A 22,514-nucleotide genomic window follows, 5' to 3' on the forward strand; every position below is an offset into this window, starting at 1 on the left:
AACAGTAAGCAACTGGCTCCTTGGTATCTAACGCTAGCACAACCAGGTGCAGTGTAATTCAGTTAATTAAGTATCAGGCTTACTCCTAGCATAAAACAGGTTTTATCAGAAGGCATTGCTTAAAAGCAAGCTAACAAACTTGGCCATCCCAAATCCATACAAACATATATTTTGGCAAGAACACAAGGGAAAAAAGTGACTGTAATGTTAACACTTCTCACCAAATACGTACCTATTAGGAAATGACGTGTCAGTTTCCAGATAGACAAATGAATTTATACATAAATGATCCTAGAAAATGCAACCAAATTTAAGCATCGACTGTACCAAAGATAACTAACACCCCAATAAGGCTCAAGACAAAAACAGAATGTAAGGGAACTAAATTTTATTTGGTGCTACCCTAACATATAACCAGCTTACAGTTATTTGAATGTCATTCATCCAACTATTAGAAAAAACACATCACTACATATGAAATAATAAGTTTTTCTCCAAAGAAAGCACTTTAATTCCCTTTTGGTTTGAACTAAATGATTTCAGAATATTGCAAAACAGCTTCACGAAATATACAGACAAGCATCCCATTGTGCCTCTGACAGCACACCTGACAGAACTGTAATCAAAAGGGAAATTTGGTCAAGCTCAATCTCAACTTTGTCCCTGAGTTTGACAGTTTGCTGTTTTAGAAATAAAGCAATTAACAGCTTTCACATTAAGGATCACGCAGATAAATAAGAAACCAGGAGACATCTTCATAGGTCTATAATTCCTGCCTCATAAAACATACTAAAATCAAATAAAGCCCAACACAAAACCCAGCCAACCACCACTGAACTGCTTACAGTTGAAGTTTAAAAGAGGAATGTATCCTTAATTTGCAAATACGCAAAAATTAAGCCACCTTAAATGTCTTCCTGATTCATATGAAATTCCATTAACTTGTTGAGATGCAAGAGATAATTATAAGACTTTCCCATATGAAATAAAATGAATTAGTTTAAAAATGTAACTTCTCTTTAAACACATACAAAGCATTTACATTAAGAAAGATTTATGAGACTAAACAGCTCACTATTGGAACAGTGAGATCTCACATCATCATACTTATGATAACACTAGCAAAAATAATATCACTGCACAGCTGGCATTCTAACACTAGACAAGGCAGCATTACTCAAGCTCATTTTATACAAGTTCTTCATTCTCCAAAGCACTTGAAGCGAGAGCTACATAAAACTTCTCACTCCAAGTAATTATTAAAATGCATTGTACAGATTGAGATATTCCCAAGGTAAAGCCCCAGAGTCAGGCAAAAAAGACAGACCTAAAAACAGTTCAGAAGTTCAACTGCCTTGGGGTTTTTTTTTATGGAATTGTAAACAAGTCAATAAAGGAAATAAACTGTATGCAATGGCAATTTATTATATAGAAGTTTCAACCCCCTGCAATATATGGAGCTGTACTCCATAGCTGATAGAAATGCAAGACAACTCAGAAAAATTTAAAGGCAAAGAACTACCAAATTCATTTCATGAGAGAGAATAAGACAGACTTTATTTTGATTTAACAGATTTCATAACAACTTCAGAAGAATCAGCAAGTCTCTAGTACCTTTCAGGCAAGCAATGGAGACACCACCATTAGCAGAGGAGGCACACCTTTCCTTCCACTGTTGCACTTGGGCTTCTCTGGGGTAAGCTGGTAAAACACCAACTCATCAATCAATCTGGTGATTTCCAAGTGGAAATGATCAGAGTTTAGGAAATCTTTCTAACAGTACCCGATCAAAGACATTGATACTAGAAAGCATTTCATACTGGGAACTATTGTTACCAGGATGAACTCCACAATGCTATTAAAGTGAAGTGGGTTTTTAAGAAGTCTGAGCATCTGCAGAGGTGCTACAGAACTAAACTAAAAGATTTCAACTGTACATGTCTGAGCACACACTTTTTCATAGCTTGAACATTTTTTGGTCCATCTAAACACTGCAGAGGGGATGCTGATCATTATAAACATGCCACTTGTACAGTTTGAAACTGCCAAATTCAGATTTTAGACCAGCAAGAAAACACACCAGTAGTAAATCTAACCCAACATCCTAACATCTGATTTTGCAACTTCAGAATGTCCAGATTTTCAACAATTAAGAAAAACAAAAATCAATAGAAAGGTTAAGTTTGAACAAAGGAACAAGACATGAGGAAAACTGGCTGCAACAAAAAGAGCATTTTCTATCCAATAATGGAAGTTTCAATATGCTTAAATCCTTGAAATCAATTGCTATTAAATATATTTAACATCCAATTCCACAGACAAGACAAATTTTTTATTGAGGTAAATTGTACTGGCATTTCGAATCTCAGACAAACCAAGAAACAATGGGGTGAAAGTAAGAAGATTTATGATCAGCCTCCTGGAACTTCAACGTATGACTGTACTTAACACCTTCTGTCAAACATTGCTCAAAATCCCTTTTGTCTTTCAGCTGTTTCTGACAAGTTAATTAACACCCTCATAAATAAATAATCTGCTCAATGAACTGATCTTCCACAGCTAGCATGGACACATGCTGTGTATCCCATTCATTTAGTTGTAAACATCAGAACTCCCTTCACACTGCTTTACACTTCAGAACACCAACAACTCAATCTCTCTGCAGAACCCACGACACATACTGATCTTACGGAAAAAATACAGCCCTTTACTGCAAGCACATACAAGAACTGTTATGCACACAAGCATTTCATGTTCCTTTCTTCATATATCGGGAGAGGAACTGGCTTCTGACAAAGTGGATCAGCTTGGTCTCAGTGTAGAACATAGTAACGATGGTTGCGGCAAAGCACAGAGCACCCATGCTGATGTGAATCAGCCTTGCCATCCAACCCTTATCGCAGCAGAAGAACACCTACAACAAAGGAAACAAGCAATTGCAGGGAAAACTAGTCAGCACAAGATAGATATACTGTCTCAATAAAAAATAAGATCCAACACTTCTCTTGACCATGCTAACATCAACCATGAAGCTGAGCACGGTTTTGCCATATGTGCTGATCCTCCAATAAGTCACTTTTAGCAGACAAAATATTTGCTTTATCAAGAACTTTCTGTCAGCAAAAAAATGAGCATTCAGAAGCTATCTGGTAAATGTAGACATTAGCTATTACTTGGCCTGCAGAAATATGTTAATTTAGATATTAGGAAAACTCTGCTAGTGCTGTCACAAAAGTCTGTCACTTTGCAGCAACACATTGGGCTATTTTCTAGGAAAACTGGAAATCTCCCATTCCAAAATACAAAGCTCTCCTTTCTAAGGCAGAATGGTCACATTTTTTGCACACTGCAATGCTACCATCTCCCTAATAATTAGCCTGTGCAATTACCATCTTTGACTGAACATGATAAATGTGCTCTTTGCAATTATTGTTTCTGTTCTTGTTTTGGTTGCTTTTCCTCTACCACTCTGTTATTACAGAATGTTTAATAACAGTTTGTGCTACTGCAAAACTTCAATTATTAAGAACTAAGGACATAGATCTATCTACAGACAGCAGAAATGTGTTACATTGTACTTGTACTTGTCAGATATGCTTTCTACAGGTGGCAGAGAGAACTTCGTATCAAAGATAAAATGTCTTAATATTGTATCTTGCCTTGCCTGTGCCAAAATCTTCCAGTCTATCCTCATAAGTCAATGGTATTTCTTTGCTAATGGTATTTCTCTGCCTAGGGTCACAAAAGTCATTCAACATTAATTTTCACAGTGAAAGAAAAATTCAAGAAAGATGCTTACCTCTGAGAAACCAGTGATCACTCCACTTATGATATAAATGAGCACCAAAAATGGGGAGGGAAGCAAGCCCATCAGAGGTCTGTGAGTGCTTTCTTTGAAGTAATCATAGATATAGTGGATGCTGTGAGCTATTCGGATACCCATGTTAAAGCAGTTGGCAAGAATAAAGCCCACACTGCCGTGCCAGTGAGTCAAGAAATAAGAGATGCACAGAAATGTGAAAGACAAGGCCAGCATAACAAAATTGTACCTGGGAAGGGGGGGAAAAGAACCAGTTTATCAGTCTGTACAGTTACAATATTGATTTATGAACTTTATCTTTGAAGAAATACTACAATTTATTTTCTAAAACAAGGAACTGAAATTCTCTTCCCATTTTCTAATGGAAAAAGATAAATTTGAGAACCAAGATGTTAATTAAAAAATTCACTGAAAGACTGGAAAATACATCAAACACATTAAATAAAGAAGTGTATTATGTGAAGGAAATTCTGGTTTATTAATCAGCTGTGTACTCATTTCATAAAGCCAAATTTAGTAACTGATGAGTCACGTAAAAACCTGTGCACTTTTGCTATTTTATTTTAGGTATGCATTGAAGAAAATTCATGTTCAACAAGACAACACTTTATTTGGTTCCTGCTCCAAACAATGGCTCTGAAACAAGTTCACACTTCAAAAAGCTCATGAAAGCAGCACTGCTAAGTCTAAAAAGATACTACTTAGACTGTGGAAAGCAAACCTCATTGAAAGTAATTTGAAAAGCCTTGTAAGGGACAGATATTCCATAAGCAATAAAAGCTGTATGGAAAGCACTGTGAAGGCCAGTTTTTATGCTGGTTTCAAGTGCCCCAATCTCTCTAAATTCAGTACAAATAAATTTTTAAGATTGATGTTTATCAACAAATACAAGCATGTAAAAACCTCAAGTAGTGCATGTTTGGTTGCCTATCTGTTGTACCTGTCTCTGGAGACAAGGAACATAGCTTGAAGCTTGAAACACAGTCACTTCTTAAAGTGACTGCAGAAAGAAATTTGCTCTTTGGAAACGAAGCACTTCCATGCACATAACCCCCCAGAACTGCTGTTTACAAACTGAACTCCAAGCAGATTAATTACAAGAACATTCTGCGGACACTATTTCCTACCTGTCCACCTCTTCTTTACACATCAAAGCAAACGTAAAACATTCTGTTACTCCATTGACAGCAAGAAATAGGACATATAATGAGTAACATCGGAGGAGATTTGGACCTAAGAAACACATTAGAATAATAAGTACTACTTCTTTTATAAAACCACATTGTTTTTTACACTCATTGATACTAAGAGATAAAAGTTGCAATGTTATCACTGATAACAGAAATGTGAATTCATTTCAACAAGTTTCCTGTCTGGGTATTTTGACAAGAAGACAAAAAAAACAAATAAGACACCAAACACCCAAGAACAGCAGTTATTACAGTAACAGAAAAGATACCCATCCAAAAAAAGGATTTTATTAAAAGAGATTTTCAAATTAAAAATATTTATCATAACCCAAATCCTGCATTGTACAGAAATTTGTGGAAATTCATCCCACAGTCATTCTGAGCTAATAAAAGCAATACAAAGTGTACTTTGAACATAACAGTATGAAAAACAAAAGCTGTTCAATACATTCAGAACTGTGTTAGATGGAAAATGTTCTTCATATTTTTATAGGTCAAAAATAATTTATGCACAATTTAAAAACCACCCATTCAGACCTTCAACTTTTTCTTGTACTTTAGAAATTCTAATATTGGGGAAAAAAATCCCACGCTTTTTAACAGGATAGTGTGCATCCCTGAACGGTCCTTCTTGATGGCAGCAATGCAGTTCATATTACTAAGACTTCTCCTATTTCAGTTTTAAAGAACAACTGCCCAAACTGTGAATACTCTGGTTTCAATTTGTTGTATGGTTTTCTGGGGAGGCCTGTCATTGTTGGTTTAAACAGCTGGGAGTTAGCAATTCTACATCATGGAGCAGTCAAATAATCCTTTGAAATGTTCTTTTACAACAGTGTGAAACTGCAGGAAGGTAGAGCCCCAAACCTGATCGCACTTACTTGGAGCTCCTCGGTATATTTTAGTTGATGTGACTCCATATTAAAGGGACTGCTACAAAGGCAAGAGTTCTGGATTCAGACAAGCCAAGTCACTGATTTCAACAGGAGTTTTACAGACAAAAAAATCTTATTGACTCAAGAAATCACAATAGCTGCAGTCTTTAAAAGTGCAGTACTCTTCTGCCAGATCTATAAATCCTTACCGGTTCCAGAACTGAGCATTGAGCCTCCATAAATGTCCAGAGCCAGCTGAGAATAGGCATAGCCAAAAACGGTGATGGTAAGGCCAGTCAGAAGCACAAGTTTTAACAGTGATTCTAATACATTTGCAGCCATGGCAACATCATCCTGAAAAAAATTGTCATCCATTACATGGATCAGAATGAACATGATCAGTTACTTTCACACAGAAGATCTACTTCACAAGAAAAAGAAAAAACAAAGCAGTCTGCATTGTATATAAAGGTGTGAAACTTACCTTTTGTTACTGAATTATCCATACATGTAGCATTAACTGTATTTATTATTCCATTCTAGGTTTTACAGGTTACATATTTACACAAATATTAGCCTTTAACATGTGTGTTCAAGGAAACAGAACTTGCAGATGCTTAATAGTTAGTAAACAGCAAAGAACAGCACAGCACCTGCCCAAAGTCTGAGTCAGCAGAGGGTCAGATTTTCATTGCCACATGAGACTACAGGATTTGCCACACCAGAACAAGTAACTTGTCAGTTCTACTACATCATTACAAGAAGCATCCTTGTAGTTCTTGTAATTTCACTACATAAAAGAAAAACATCATAATTTTGCCAGTTATACATATCTGATGCACTATGTATAAAAATACATATATGTACACTTAGCCCACCAATGCCCTGTAGCATGGAATTTGTTTTAGCTGCATGCTGATGTACAAGAAACAGGATTCCTGCAAAAACTTGTCACAGCATCAGACAAAAGCCCAGGCTGACCTTCAAGACTGATGAAGAATTTCACACCTAAACCATACACAAAAAGTATTCTGTGGAACAAAGCTCTTGTTAATTTAACCATTGATACCCCACATACAATTCAAAAGCTCAAGAAAAAGACAATTACTTTCTTTCCAAAACTGCACTCTCTGGAAGCATTACTGTTTATTACTGAACAGCTACTTATGTTTTTAAGTAAATATTTTCAAACAGCTTTTATTTAATAGAAATAGCCTGCTTTCATGGTTTAAAATAACTGCCTAAGTATATCTGGAAATACAGGGTACAGTAGGGTTTATATCACACCCTTTGGAGTAGCTGATGTTAACATCATTGATAGTACAAGGCAGTACTATGCCACTGTATACCTTCATTTCCATTTCATTACCACTTTACCTATTTTCTTGGCTTTTTGGTCCAGCCTCACTCAACAGTTTTGTTCTCCACTTCAACTTTTCAATTTTAACAGCCTTTATACTCAAATTTAAACATAGTTCTGTCAGTCACATTTCTGTGATGTAACTTACCAATAACAAAAATTGAGCAGTTAACACATCTGAATTTAATCTGAAATTAAACATACCTTTTTTTGATCCTTTACATTCTTCCCTCTTTCTAGCACTTTGGCAAAAAAGACATAAAAACTCTCCTCAATAGGCAGAAAGATAAACCTGGCCACCAGTGAACCGAGATTATTCACGATATCATATACGCCTTTAAAAAAACAAACAAAAAACAACATAGCAGCAACCTGTGATATTTTCAGACACATTTTAATTCCAAGTCTTTAACAGCAACATGAATTCTAATTTACCATTTCCACAGATCAAAGAGAAAAGGAATTTCGCACAACATTAAAGCAGTGTTCCCTAAAAATTCTGTCACAGCAACCACAGCTCAAAATGACAAGGTTTGCTCAGAGATGGCAAAGCTGGGACAAAAGCATCAACCACAGAAATGGGAATCTAGTAACAGCACCAAGCCACATTTAAAATTTTCACTCTAGAGGAAGTTAAAAGATCCTAATGAATTTCACTGAATGCAAACAGAAATGCAAGGATTTACTGATACAAGCAAAGAGGAACATACCTAGTTTTAGGGTGAGGTTCTTTCATTTTACTTTCACTCCAGTGGAAGAGCAAGCCTGCATGACATTTTCCCAGCACTTCCACCCCCAGCAAAACATTGCTACAAACCTCTTAAGGCATCTATGTGTGTGCCCATACACACACAATCCAGTGCATACAAAGTCAGGCATATGGGTAAGTGCTTCACATGTTCACAGCAAAATAATAGAATATGGTTCTGGTTGATTTCTGACAGGACTTGGACCTATGCTCCTCAACATTCTGAGAGCACAGGCATTTTGTACGTATTGCTCTTTTAAAGACTCTTCAAGTAAGAGGCACCTCAAGTGCTCTGCAGGTGAGGAGGATCAGAAGCAGCCACAGTTACTGGTGGCAAGCACATCTATTCAGTATTTATAAGGGAACATACTACTGCCAGCAACTGAAAGTAATTCAGACTAGCCAAGCAACTTCTAACTGTGGCCAGCAACTACACCTAGTTTCCTTCCCTGAGCTGCAAAGACCAGACATGCTGCCAAATCAGTCATCTGAATGGCTATTGCCAGACGTTACTCTGTAGCCACACTGATTTCCTTTACAGAACATAAGTCAATTTTGAGAGGCAATGCATCCTTGATATAACAGCTAACACAGATTCAAATGGAAGACAGAAAACATCAGGAAAACGGACTTACAAAAACCAAAGACAGACAACTATAACACAATCAGATACTAATGAAGTTGGGTGGTGGGGTGGGTGTTGGTGGATTATTTTTGTTGGTGGTGTTTTCAGGGAGTTTTGAGGTTGGTTTTTCTTTTGGGGTTTGTTGGTTTTCTTTCGGGTTCTTTTTTTAAGAAACAAGATACACGTTACCACACATCCAATTGGAAAGTTCTGGTCCAATATAAAAATAAAATTTAAGTCTAGGATCTTAAATTCTTTTCTATGTCTGTATCAATCATTCTCTGACATGTATCTCAAAGTCACAAAGGCTTTGAAATTGTCCCAGATTTTCAAGTTATCTTCAAATACTTTCAGTCATTTTCAGAACCACCTGAAGAGCAGGGACTAAGAAAGCTATGTAATTATTCCACAATACCATCACACTTACCCTGATCTCCAAAATTTAACACATTCAAAAAAGTCATCACATATCGTTCACCTGTAAGTTCAAAACAAAGAACTTAAGTATTGGGAAACATTCAGCCACTTGTTCTTGTTCTGGCACTTCCAATATTAAGTATTCAAGAGACAAAGTCCTAGTTCAGAAAATCCTCAAAAACTTCATTCAGGTTGGTAACATCGGGCAACAACCTCTGAAAGTTACATGCCCACTCCCACTGCTCCCCGCCCTCAGCTTTCTCAAGCTTTATAGCACTTTGGTAAATACTGTTCACTAGCCCTTCTCCACCACAACTATAGAGGAAGCCTCACCCTCTGTCAAAATCTGTTTCAGGAAGGACTGTTTGAAGAAACTCCAAGTCAACCGTGCTTCCTTCCAGTTAACAAAGGTCTGCAAAAAAAGTACTGAAATCAAACAGGTACTGAAATGAAACAGTACTGAAACATGATTGACACTAGAGTGAAACAGAAACCAGAAAGCCAGTACAACACTGTAGGCTAACTCTGACTGTACTGAAGAGGAAAACCCACAATGTCAGTTACTAACAATTGATCTAAGATATTGCTAAATTCAAGAACCAACATCAGTCTGATTCACAAACACTTTGTCCCTTGCTGGAACTCACTGTTCTGCAGATAAAGTACCCAAACATGTTTTCTAAAGAAAATACTAATCAAAGTTAAGAGACAGGAAAAAAACCAACCCCACACGCATGCAAATACAACTTTCATCTTCATTGTAGGTATCAATTTGTTTATTGCTCTTCAAACAGTCCCTACAAGTCCTGTAACCAAGAAGCACCTTTCTCTTTCCCATCTGTAAATCTTTTTCAAATGTCATCTTCCTCCCTGCACCTTTTCATTCCTTTGCCTCATTTTCTTTTCAGAGATATCTGAGTATCTGCAGGATACTGTGTAACATCATGGTTTTTCTGTGCAAAAGTCAATGTACCAAACCCCACGGTAAACTGATTCTGGTTTCCACCCTGCCTCTGATCCAGTGTGATACCTGGTCATTCTCCCACATGCTGATCGTTTTTTATCTCCACTTAATGGTTTGTGCAAAGCTCCAAAGAGAGAAGTCAGCCACAAGCCCATAAGCACAAAGAGGTGAAGTTTTCTAACTTTTTCTGACCAGGATATTATTAATACAAACTATAAACAGAATTATGTTTTGGTTTGGTTTTTTTTTCTTAATCAGTCGTATCTTTTACAGTGCAGAGATATCCCCCAAATCACTCAACTCCACTATCTCCAACTAATTTTCAAAGCTCTCTCAAGACAGACTTCAAGCTGTGCAACCTACCTCATCTTCCACCAAATTGGGCAATAAAGCTTTCATTCTAGTAACTGGAAATGTCTTCTTTGTTGCTTCAGGAGATCCCAAAAACATCACAAAATAAATAACATAGCACAGTACCAGCACACTGGTATATAAAAGCTGGAAAGACAGGGAAGGAGAGAAGAAAGAGTAATATAAAATTAACTTACAAATGTAGAATTACAGGCTAGAACTACATCCTAAGAGTTATGAATTCAGTGAGAAAAAAAAATGTATTAAGTAGTCCTTATTCCTGTCAACATCAAATTATACTTAAATTTAACTCTTCTCAAGAATGCTGTTGATCTTGATTTCTTTGGGTTTTTTTGTAATTTATAGGTTATCGTAGTCCTTTAATAACTTTCATGTTCTATTCAGCATTTTTAGAATTATTATTTAAAGTCCAATTCAAAGCAATTATTCACTCAGTTAAAAATCAAGTTGATACAGTAGCTATTGTCAACATCTCTTACTTCATAGAATCATAGCATCTTCCTTTGTAACAAAGGATCTTGAAGATCATTGAGTCCAACCATTAACCCAACACTGAAAAAGAAAACACAGGAAACTTACCTGAGCCAAGGAAAAAATGTAGAGGCCCCATTGAGGATAAAGGACTACTAAAATAACCGTCAAAATGCATTTTGACACTACTGAAAGGCTTTCAGCAATTACCTTTAAGAAAGAAAAGAGAGAAGGGTTATTTTCTGCCAACTTAACCACACGCACAAACTTAAATTACATTAGTTTCACACAGAGAAATTATGCAGGAAGACTTTCAAAGTCAGCATCACTTTGTCACAGTTTCTGCTGAGTCAACCATCTGAGATTGCAATTTCTGTATAAATTTTCTTTTCTTGCATTTCAGAATTCCTCCATTGCACTTTCTCAGTCCTTTGTATGGGACATAAGGTAGAAAATTTTGCTTGAGACAAATGTGTTCTCAATTGTTTTATTTCACAATTTCGTATCAACAATCAACTGACATGTGAAATCATGGAAGATACGTGCCTTTCCTTCCGATTAAAACTCATAATTAAATATTCCATGATCACTAAGGTGATAGTTTCTAAATAAATCAACTCCCTTGCTTTAACAGCTACAAATTTATACCTGTTACAACTATGTTATACAGTACTAAGCAGTATGCACAGGGTTTATTTTTTTCATATGCTCGAATACACAAAGATCTAGCTCAGCAATCCCTTCTTTTCAATAGAGAAAGATAATTACACATACAAACATACACTCCATGTACTTTACTAACCTTAAGTCTCACAAACAAATGAGCTTGTGCTAAAACCCAGAATGGCTCTCCCAGAAGTTCAACAATTGCAGAAAGACCAAATGCTACTACACCAGCCTGATAATGAGGAACCACAGAAGGATCAGGTACTTCGAGCAAGTGTAGCCAGACTAAGCCCAAGCAAACAGACCAAAAAACACCAAGAGGGACTCTAAAAAGTTAACATAAAAACAAATCAATAGAAATGTTACTTTAGCAGGAAAAAAAAAATATTAAATTGTCACATATAGCCATCATTTTTTTAAAAGGCCCAGAGGAATAATTTCTACTGTTACTATACCAAGAACACCTTTTTTCCCTGTGTGTGTCATAAACATCCTTAAGGCACTGTTTGCACAACACAGAAAATACTTTTCTGACTTATCTATTTTCTACTTAAGAATCTAACATAAAATCACCTATCTGCATTTCTCATTTCCTACGACCAAATAATTCTGACTCCTTATCAGCCTGCAAAACACTGTACTTTTGATGGTCTGTGGTTACCAGGGGTTTGGCAGACAAGCTTTCTTGGATCTTGCTGTAACAGATACTAAGATGCCACCATTCCAACTGCTTGTCACACTCTTCCAGAAATCACTGGTTCTCCAGAAAGTGACAACAGCATGACAAGAAAATGCATGCCTGCACCTCAGGAATGCAACTCCAGCATGATTGACTGTCGCTCGGAGCCACTTCCACTAGTGAGTGTGGCTGAGAAGCCAAGCTAGGCACAGGAGTGCATGCATAGATCACCTTCTGTTGACACTGCTTCAGGAAGTTTTGTTGACAAAGCTTCTGGCAGAGTTTTACATCATTGAGGCAGGATCTATTTGACCCTCACATTATCAGATCCCTGAAGTATTTGACATCATGTTCCTAAGATGTATTTCAGATCCTTCAAGAAAGTTAATCTCCATTTTAAGTTATACATCTCTCCAAGGAAAAGTTTAAAAAGGTGCACACAGGCATTGTTAACTCCACTATGTAATACCCACTTGAAAGGCAGTCAAACATCAGGAAACTGATTATAATACAAGAAGAGATCCAACACATTGAAAATATCAGTATTAAACCATCCCTGAAAGTGACATTGATGTTGCCCTGACATTAAACTGTATCAGTGCTCAACAGTATCTCCAGGGTAAGTGACAGAACAGCTCCTGATAACAGCTTGGGTGATGCACCTTCCCATGTGCTCCAAAAAGAGGTAAGTACATAAATGCTAAACTAACAGATTTAACCAACTTCCTACATCAGTTCTGAAACATGACTGAGGCTACTACACACTCAGTGCTGAAATAATTCCCTCAGTAAATAAACACTTGCCCTTAATTTTCTTTCAGACAAGAACTAAATTCCAAAGTAGTAAATTTTTAAGGTATCTTACGTCAGCCACAACAGATTAATTGTTTTGGTCCAGTTTCTTTTTGTACTTCCACTCAGACAAGCTCTGCGAAACGCCTCCCTTGCCAGGAAGACAACTGTTGAATACAGCAAAGTGAGCCTAATGGAGGGGAGAAAGAAAAACAAGGAGAGAAAACGATTTCCGTAGATACTGCTTCTGACATCTTTCACGCAGTAACATCACTCAGTGTTTACACAGGACTGCCCGACAGACAAATCTAACGGGTATGCAAGAGAATATGGTGACATGAGGTAAATCATCATCATACCATAAAAAATAAGGACGGAAAGTAGTTAACGTGGCTTTTCCTCAGCAAGTTAATAATTTAACATGGAAAACAGGCCAGCAGTACCTTTGAGGTGAAAAAAGAAGTCGGGAGACAGTCAACGATCAAACACTGTAAACCACCCAACAGTAAATTAAACAGCTCTGTGCAAATCATTATGAGACCCTGCCCACGGGGTCCTGCACAAACCCTGTCCGAGAGCACCCCCCCCACACTGCCTGAGGCCTCTCCCTCCCGGCTGCTCTCACCTCACGTTAACCACACCGATCAGCTCTCTGGAGAGGTAGCGCAGAGTGAAGGCGTTCAGCGCGAACGTGACCGCCCGGAACAGGACCTGCGGAGAAAGCCACACGGGAAACAGCTGCGGGCAGAAGGGGGCTGAGGAGGCCGGAGGAGGAGGAGGAAGGTGCCTCCGGCCGCACCTGCAGCACCGCGCTGGAGGACGCCAGCCGGGTGGTCTGCCCGAGCACCTCCTGCGAGCCCATCGGCCCCGCCCGCACCGAACGGCGACGCCGTCGCGCCGGGAAGACGTCAGCGCGGCTGGGAGCGCCCTGGCTCCGGGCGGGGAAGCGGAGCTCATCCGGCGGCTGTCGGTGTGACTGCGGTAACGATGCCGCACAACCCGGCACCCCGGGCTGCTCTGATGCTCCGCACGCAGGTATGACACTGAAACCAGGCAAAAGCTGCGCACTTGATAATGAGAAGTGACAACGTATTAATGGCATTTACTGACAAACGCTATTTTCCAGAGGTTTTTAAGAAAGAATGCCCATGGAAGTGGCCCTAATTCTTTTCTGAACTGAGGACAAGCACACCAGTCTTAGAATCATAGAAAGTTAGGGTTGGAAAGGACATTAAGATCATCTAGTTCCAAAGCCCCTGCAATGGATAGGGACAGAAATGTAACGGCCTGGCCCGGCTCAGCACTCCAGTGGGCCAATCTGGGCTGGAGTGGTCTAAACTGGGCCAAACTGGTCTACAGTGTCCTGAACTGATCTGGGCAGATTGGATCTTGTCTAAATGGGCCCAGACTGGACTGAATAGGACTAAAGTTTTCTGGGCTGGGCTAAACTAAATCAAATTAGGCTAAACTGGGTTGAGTGGGCCAAACTGTGCTGAACTGGGCTAAAGTGGGCCAAAGTGGGTTAGACGAGGGTGGACTGTTGTGAATCGGGCCAAAGTAGGCTTAACTGGGCCTAGTTAGTCCACTTTGTCTAGTCCAGCCTAGTCTAGTCCACTTTGGCCCACTTAAGCCCAGTTTGGCCCACTTCACACCACTCCAGCCCTGTTTAGAAGCCCAACCCAGCCCACTTTCGCCCTCTTTACCCCATTCCAGCTCATCCCAGCCCCTTTAGCTCACTGTAGCACAGCGCACACAACTTTAGCACATTCATTCCAGTTCAGCCCAGCCCACTCCATTTTACCCGCTTTAGCCCTGTCCAGACTAATTTAGCCCAGCCCACCCCACTTTAGCCCACATCACACCAGTACAGCCCACTTTAGCTAGCCCAGCCTAGCCTAGTCCAGCCCACTTTAGCCCTAGTCAGACCTCTCCAGAACAATTTAGCACACTTCAGCAGGGTTTACAACAATTCAGACCACTCCAGCACTGCTCTGCCCAGGCCATTATAGCCCAGCTCAGCCTCCTTTACACAAGTTAAGCCTAGTTTGGCCCAATTCAGAACAGTCCAGCCCAGTCTAGCCCACTTTGGCCCACTTTACCCCAGTTCAGCCCAGTTTGGCCCACCCCACCCACTTTAGCCCAGTTTGGCCCAGTTCAGCTCAGCCCAGAAAACTTTAGCCCAGTTAAGTCTAGTCTGGCCCAATTCAGAACAGTCTGGCCCAATCTGGCCCACTTTGGACAAGTTCAGAACACTTTAATCCACTTCAGCGCACTGACGTAAACTTCAGCCCAGACAACTTTAGCCAATTCAGCACAGTTTAGTTTTGTCCAGGCCAGTATAGCTTACAAGTTTAGCCCACTTCAGCTCGTTTGAGACTTGTGCAGCCAGGCTCAGACAGGTCCAGCCCACTTCAGCCCAGTGAAGGCAAGGTCAGCCCGGTTTAGCCTAGTCCATTCCAGTTTAGTCCAGTCCAGCCCACTTTAATTCAGTACAGCTCACTTTAGCCCAGTGTAGCCCACCCCAGATTAGCTTAGTCCATCCCATCTGAGAGCAGTCCAGGCCAGGTCTTCCTTGAGTTAAGGAGAAAGACAATGAAACCTGGGGTAAAGCATCCTCCCTGCAGGAAAAAGAAATCTTACACAATTTTGTGTAAAATAAATAAACCAAACGAAAACAAAACCCACACAAATAAAATCACCCCACACACAAAACCCCACAAGCACACCCTCAAATAGCAAAGACACAGGATAATTGTAACAGACTTGAATTTACTCATACACTGACTTGCAGTCTTCCCAAACAGGTAAGACTTCAGGCTCAGTGTAAATCAGTACAGCAGGTCCAGGCTATTTCAGACTACTAGTTAAAACCAAGAATATATGAAGAGAGTGTACCTTTCTGTATTACAGAACATTCCTTTCAAAACCATGGCACTTCCAGCTCAGTAGTTGTATTTTTCACAGTAATGCTACAGTTGAACTAAAACATCACATGTAACATCTGTTCACAAGACCAGGCAGAGAGTATCTGAGCCCTGCTTGATTAGGATCTTAAGAGAAGCTGGGTAACCAACCAAACTTCTTCAAGCTCCTGCAGAGAACCCATCCCTATATCAATTTTGTCCTCCTTTGAGGTACCACTTTCTTTTTTCTGTGTTCTGAATTGTTTGAGATTTCTTCCTTTGGTCATTTTTCCTGATAACATAATTTAAGTAATCTGGAAGTGGTGTATAGAGGTGGTTTATATGGCAGAGGAGTATATCTGTAAAAACCTAACAAAAACAGATTATTATCCCATTGTTAAGATGGGGAGACAGGGACAGAAAGAAAAAAAACCTCATCTGTGTCTGGTAACAGCAGATACAAGAAACGATCACAGATGTGGGGTTGCAGAAAGCTATTCCAGCTAGAGAGGTTGAAACATTGTCACCTCCCCTTTCTTAAGGCAGTTTTCCAGTTCTCAAATGGAAAAGGCAATTAAAAATGTCCTAACTCAGACTTTGGGCTTTTCTTAGTGGCAGCAATGGTGACAGCAGCGATCAAAAGACTTTTAGTATGTTACAGCTTGTGCTGATGTCAATAGGTGCACTTGAACTCCGGGGACTAAAACACATCACCAATTACCAGATAAGATGAATAGGAAAACAAAAATGCAATCAAGGAGCATAAAGCATTCAGCATCTACCAACACTCCAGTAAGGATTCCTATTATTCACTCTATACACATACAAACATTTTCATGACAAAAGAAGGGAACTTCAATGAATAAAACAGGAAAAAACAGTGTGCTAACTGACCTTTCCAGGCATCTGCCATGGGCAATAGTAAATGATAGCTAGTGATGTTTTGTTGGACACTTTGGCTTGTCACCTCGTAAAGCTGAAACAGAAACAGCTGCAAAGCATGGGGAGGTGGAAAAAGAAGAGAAACAACTGTAACTTCAATTGGTTTTAATAGGAACCAGCTTTACCACTTCCATCCTTTTGGCATTAATGCCTCTAAGCCACTAGATGGCAAACCTCCCGTACGAAGACAGGCTAAAAACGTTGCGGCTGTTCAGGCCCGGAGAAGAGAAGCTGCGTGAAGACGTTAGAGCAGACTTCCAGTATCTGAAGGGGGCCTGCAATGATGTTGGAGATGAACTCTTCATCAGGGACTGTAGTGATAGGACAAGGGGGAACGGGTTTAAGCTTAAATAAGGTAAGTTCAGGTTAGATACAAGGAAGCAGCTCTTCACTGTGAGGGTGCTGAGGCACTGGAACAGGTTGTCCAAAGAAGTGGTGAATGCTCCATCCCTGGCAGCATCCCTGCCTGTGGCAGGGAGGTTAGAACTAGATGGTCTTAAGATCCTTTCCAACCCAAACTATTCTATGATTCTATGATAATCCTAAATAAGAAGTTATCTTGTGTGTTGCTTCTTTACCTTCTAAAATATTAAATGCCTTCATTTATTGTTCATGTCAGATATATGCAACTTGAACTATCATTATGACAAGTACTGTTTCTAGGGGGTAGCACATCTCAAATTCTAACCTATAAAACTGAATTATAAACGTGATAATGAGTAGGTACTGAGGCAAAACATGTACATATTTTCTCCTTCCTATGCATTCTGTAAAATACTTCACAGTTTGTATTTGCTGCTGCAGGTTGGGTCTCGACTAATTCATTACTTGTGAAAATACAGAAGTGTTTTGGGAGCATAATAGCCATTAAAAACATACAGAAACAGATTTTGCAGCCATGAGTATTCACACTTCAGAAATCTCTACTAGCTAGTGCTTGGTATCTCTAAACTACAAAATCATGTCATGAGCTCCAGCCTACTTCCCCTGAGGAAAAATGTATTCAAAAGATAGAGTTGCAAAAAGCCTACAAAAGAGTCTTGTACTTGCTATGCAAACACATACGTTCACAAACACTATTTGGTTTAATAGTCATACAGAAATAAGGCTCTGTTCATTAAAACAGTTTAGAGCTGCTGAAGACTCATGAAAAACAATCCTCTTGTATTTAAGAGTTCAATAAGAAGTGTTACTGAACTTGCTTTGACCTCAGCATGACATCTTTCTGCATGAAATTGCCTTAAGACTTTTAAAATCAACAGTGACAATAACTCAATGAAGATGGTAAAACAAACACAGCAGAAGGACTCAACTGGCAAGAATGTCTGAAATATAGGTTACAGGAGTTTGTATTCTCAGAATGCACTGAATACAAGACATTCTTGTAAAACACACCAGTTTCCTTTTCTTGAGTCACTTTTGAAGCAGATGGAGACATGCAGGAGTTACACTTAACAACCAAGAGGTTCTCTGACACAAAATGGAGTGGTTTTGCTATTTTAAGTAATTCAGCACCTGTAAGGAAAAGAATCACCTAATGGAATGCTTTAAAATGGTGGGAATATAGAATCTGTGAGTCACCATATAGTGCTTTCAAATTACATTTGTGTAATATTATATAATATTGTGCATGATCATGTCTTGAACAGAATTAATTATGAATCAGTATCTCTTCATGTCATTCATTTCCATCTCACTTGAGAGCTGACTTCCATTCTTCATTGAAATAATCCCTCTGAGCAAGACAGTCATTAGCCTGCCAAATTGACAGAATAAAATATTCTCCCCTTCATGGGACCTCCTTTAGCATTCATGACAGTTACAGCTAAGTGAAATATATTTTTTTGATTTCTCTTATTCCTTAGGGCCAAGCAATGAATCCCTCTAATAAAAGAGTCCCAGCATATGTTTACCTATTCAGTTTCAGAATCTCCCACATTACCCTTCAACAGCTGAACTTCACTTTCAGTACAAAACCCTGAAATCCAATTAGAAAAAAACTCACTAGAAATACAGGAAGCAGCACTTACCACTGTCCTGCAGACTTCTCTCAACTACAAATAAGACAAAAGGAGAGCTCCAAAAAGGTCTATTTATCTTTCAGTGGGAGGTCACCTAAAAGCAATTTTTCAATATAGGGGGATAATATTGAGAGTCAAAATGATCTCTGCCTCTAATCCAGATGTCCATATGGTCAAGCTACTGAGCCTCCATTTGAACTGAAAACATGACTTGACCACAAATCTTTCTGTTCAGATCAAAGCACAGTTATCATCTCCTTAAGGAGGTCCAAGGTTACGAGATAACTCACCTTGACAAGTCCTACCGTTCTCAGCTTATTAGGAACAAGACTCTACTCTCCAGATTTAGCTTCACTGCCATCCTAGCTGGATGGAACAAACAGACATAGGATGGCTTAGGCCTAAGGACATCAGCTGTCCCAAGACACCACAGTTCTGGTGACAGACGAATAGAAAAAGATAAGTGACATTAGTCATCACATGAGATACCTTTCTGCAAGTCTTCAAACACAAGATGTTGTGCCATGCTAACAATGTCAGGGGATTCTCTCAACCTTGTCCCTTAAGATTGTAAAGTAAAACTCACCTCTTGCTTCTCTGCTAAAGCTGTTCTATTTCTTCTTAAAGACATACCTTTTTCCAGCTTTGCCAATCAGCCTGTGCTTGTGTGCTGAGCAGCCAAGTAGAAAAAAAATACTTCCCTTTGTTCAGCCAAGTTGCAACTGTGTCACAGTTGAACCATGATGTGTCAACTTGAAAATAAAGAGAAATTAACACCCACTCTCACTACTACGATTTGTTTGAGCAGGTCATTGTTTGGTTTTGGGTTTCTTTTAAGGAACAGGTATCTTGAGCTAAGTTCACAATTGGAATAAACCACCTAAATACCCCAGCAGAAATCAGCTATTGCCTCAAGCATTTTTGCTCCTTGCCTCCCTGTGCAGATTCATGCTTTAGCTGCAGAGGGTAAGAATTTGCCTATTACAACAGAAGATGCTGTCATCCATTACTGCATTCCTGACCCCATCTCCATCCTGGTGAAAAGATTGTTTGCAGTACTGCCAAGACACTTGGGGATAAATTATTAGACAGCTTCCTCAAATATGGGAGGTATGGCTTTAATGCTGTGAGGGAGGAAGGTGCTCTAGACACATTCAGTGGGATCTGCTTCCTCCCCAAGGACCACATGAGCAGCTTGATGCTGGTATCTTTATATTTGCTATACTTCCTATGTTCCTAAGAATTTATCTTATGAAAAGAGCTGTATATCCTACCAGATATTCCATTTTACCAAAAAGTCAACATCTCTGCCATGAGTCAGGGTTTGGCTTCTTGCCCAGTTGAAAGATGTTGAAAACAGTCAACTCTATAGCCTGTAAAAGAGCAAAAGTAACCCAATCAAAAACCAAAAGGAAGCCTTCACAGGTTTATATAAGATGAAAATTCTTGAGAAAATCTTTTGCCCTTACCATTACTATTACCTTTACTTGCTGTTCTGCAGCTTACAGGTCATGGCCCACAGCACGGTTCTTCCATCAGCAGATTTCAAAAGTACTGTGCACTCCACCATGCATTTTTACATCTCCAATCTCCATGTCCATCCTGCCTAAACATAAATTGAAAATTCTTTTCTTAGAAACCAATAATATCAGAGACTCATTGAAAGAGATGTCACAGGAGTCATTTAAGGTTTTCATGTATGGTAGAATACTCCCACTCACATCCTGAAGAATGTGGGGAGGTTCAAACAAAAGGATCTAACCGCATGTCAGACTAAACCAGCAATGCATATCATCTTCTACCCACACCACACTTCTAAAGCTTCATGTCTGTTATGAAACAAGTCTCTTTCCATCTGCATGCAACACTCAATATTTCATGTTATCAGTCTTTCTGAGAGTTCAGTAGAAAAAGCAAGAAATTGTTAGTGGCAAAGCATCAGTGGCAAACTAACTCTTGAAATCCTTTTCATCACAGACACAGAGAGCACCTTGCAGCATTCCTATAGAAACATTCAGAAATACATGTTTCTCTTGACTGTTCCATTGACACTGTATCCTCAGACTCTGACATCAATCACTTCATCCTCTCTCAGATAGTAAATTGCACTGGGTTTTGTTCTGCAAAATTGTTGACAATGTTTTTGAGACTTACTGCAGCCTGGGAGAAAGTGCTAGTCAGGAAACTATGTAAGAAGTTAGCCATATTTTGTTACTGTCATTCTGGCAGTTTTCCTGATCTTTATGTCACTAATTGCATGTGATTACTGACAAAAAGAAGAGAGCTCTTCTAACCATGATACTAAATAATGTCATTAATTCCATTCTACAGATACAGAATACGTAATTTGCAACAAATCAGGCCTAAACTCTGAGGTGCCTTGGTAATCCATAATGACAGAAAGTGAACAATCCTTTTTCATTATGTACTTAAGTATTTTTCATCATCTATTGGAATTAGCTCTTGTTCTTGCATATTCATTTTTCCAACATCCTTTTAAGTTATTCAAAAGAATATTTACATTAGCAGGATGAAACCTGTTGAGTCTGACTTAAAGAAATGGGCAGTTTTAAAAGAACTTTATAGTTTTATATTTTCCCCCCACTGCCTAACAAGGACTCTCTGTTCTTTGGAGACCATCATCAGTTTGACTGTTCATTGCAGGATTCTATAATTGCTTCTCTGTCTGAATAAAGCTTTGCTTTAAAATGACGTTTACTGTTTTTCTTCCTTAACATGACATTACACTTTCTTTCCCATACCAAAAGAAGTGGAGCAGTTTGGGGATGTTACAGGCCACTAAAACTGAAATCTGCACTGGTGGAATTCCTCCTGAATAGTTATAAGTGAATTTGGCAGTGGCAAACTCTGCCAAAGTGGTGAACACTGTTCAAAACCTCTCATTTTGTTCTAAGCATATTACTAAAATCACAGGTTGTTTCCTGCTTTTTGTATAGATAACAAATACATGAAGATTCATGGCAGGGAGGAATCAGAGTCACATCACTTGCTTTTTCACAATCCAGACTTACCTTCAGTCACTTCTCATTTCTGAGACACAATCTTGCATCATCAGAATCTTGCTCCATCATTAATTTAAAGGCAATCCCTTTTGATGACCTTAATAAAGCAAAAGCACATAAGGAGGTTGCAGCTGGGTAATGCAGTGGAAGATAGATACAAAAGCTCAAAATTCAGCTAAGAAAACAGTAAGCTTGCTCTTTGCTAATACCATCATTTCTGCTTTTGTCCTACAAATGCTACATGGTAATAACCACAGCTGTGCAAAAAACAAGCTGTCTGTTAACAGTGGGACACGGCTGCTTGTGCATGGCTGTTCTTCCACTGGTAAAGTGTTCTTTGCTATATGCTTCTTGTCTCAAAACTGAAAAGGAGATGCTTCCCAACATACAGTAAAACAAAAGGAGAATAAAGTAACTTCAAAGAGACAGCAGAAGGGACAACAGAAGAATGCTCAATACTTCAAGAACTTTCTTTCTCCTTTTGCAATACAATGAAAACAAATAAGACTTACAGCATCACTCATTTTTAAGACTGATGACTCTATATTTAGAAAAGAAGTCAGACACTGGATTTCACAACCATATGTGGAAAACATTAAAAGGAAAACTGGATGGGATTGCCAAGGCACTATGGGGCCAAGAATTG

The 22,514-nt window shown here is 39.0% G+C and overlaps 1 protein-coding gene and 1 long non-coding RNA gene across 3 annotated transcripts; both read right to left on the reverse strand.

The window, feature by feature from the left end:
* Positions 1–371: 371 nt before the first annotated feature.
* RFT1 (RFT1 homolog) lies at positions 372–14,348 on the reverse strand. The gene is made up of 13 exons (XM_034066342.1): positions 13,779–14,348; positions 13,605–13,690; positions 13,053–13,169; positions 11,645–11,834; positions 10,951–11,052; positions 10,363–10,497; positions 9,369–9,447; positions 9,046–9,096; positions 7,450–7,580; positions 6,095–6,239; positions 4,948–5,053; positions 3,800–4,049; positions 372–2,914 (listed from the first exon to the last, which is right to left on the reverse strand). The coding sequence occupies exons 1-13, from the start codon at positions 14,079–14,081 to the stop codon at positions 2,750–2,752; spliced, it is 1,860 nt and encodes a 619-aa protein (XP_033922233.1). The 5' UTR covers positions 14,082–14,348; the 3' UTR covers positions 372–2,749.
* Positions 14,349–17,937: 3,589 nt separating this feature from the next.
* LOC117436693 (uncharacterized) lies at positions 17,938–21,959 on the reverse strand. 2 transcript variants are annotated; one of them, XR_004550035.1, is made up of 5 exons: positions 21,878–21,959; positions 20,327–20,451; positions 20,120–20,218; positions 19,136–19,597; positions 17,938–18,339 (listed from the first exon to the last, which is right to left on the reverse strand). It is a non-coding gene; the product is annotated as an uncharacterized lncRNA (long non-coding RNA). The 2 variants fall into 2 exon arrangements; XR_004550034.1 differs by having other exon boundaries at positions 20,315–20,451.
* Positions 21,960–22,514: the final 555 nt, after the last annotated feature.

This window comes from Melopsittacus undulatus, chromosome 9 (assembly GCF_012275295.1).
Source record: "Melopsittacus undulatus isolate bMelUnd1 chromosome 9, bMelUnd1.mat.Z, whole genome shotgun sequence".
NCBI lineage: Eukaryota > Metazoa > Chordata > Aves > Psittaciformes > Psittaculidae > Melopsittacus > Melopsittacus undulatus.

Coding starts and splice junctions, on each gene's coding strand:
- RFT1 (XM_034066342.1), bottom strand. CDS start 14,081: ATGCCATTAATACGTTGTCACTTCTCATTATCAAGTGCGCAGCTTTTG. Junction 5,054..6,094: donor AATGCTCAGTTCTGGAACCG/GTAAGGATTTAT, acceptor TGTGTTTCTTAG/GTCCAAATCTCCTCCGATGT. Junction 4,050..4,947: donor TGTAAAGAAGAGGTGGACAG/GTAGGAAATAGT, acceptor CCCCCTTCCCAG/GTACAATTTTGTTATGCTGG.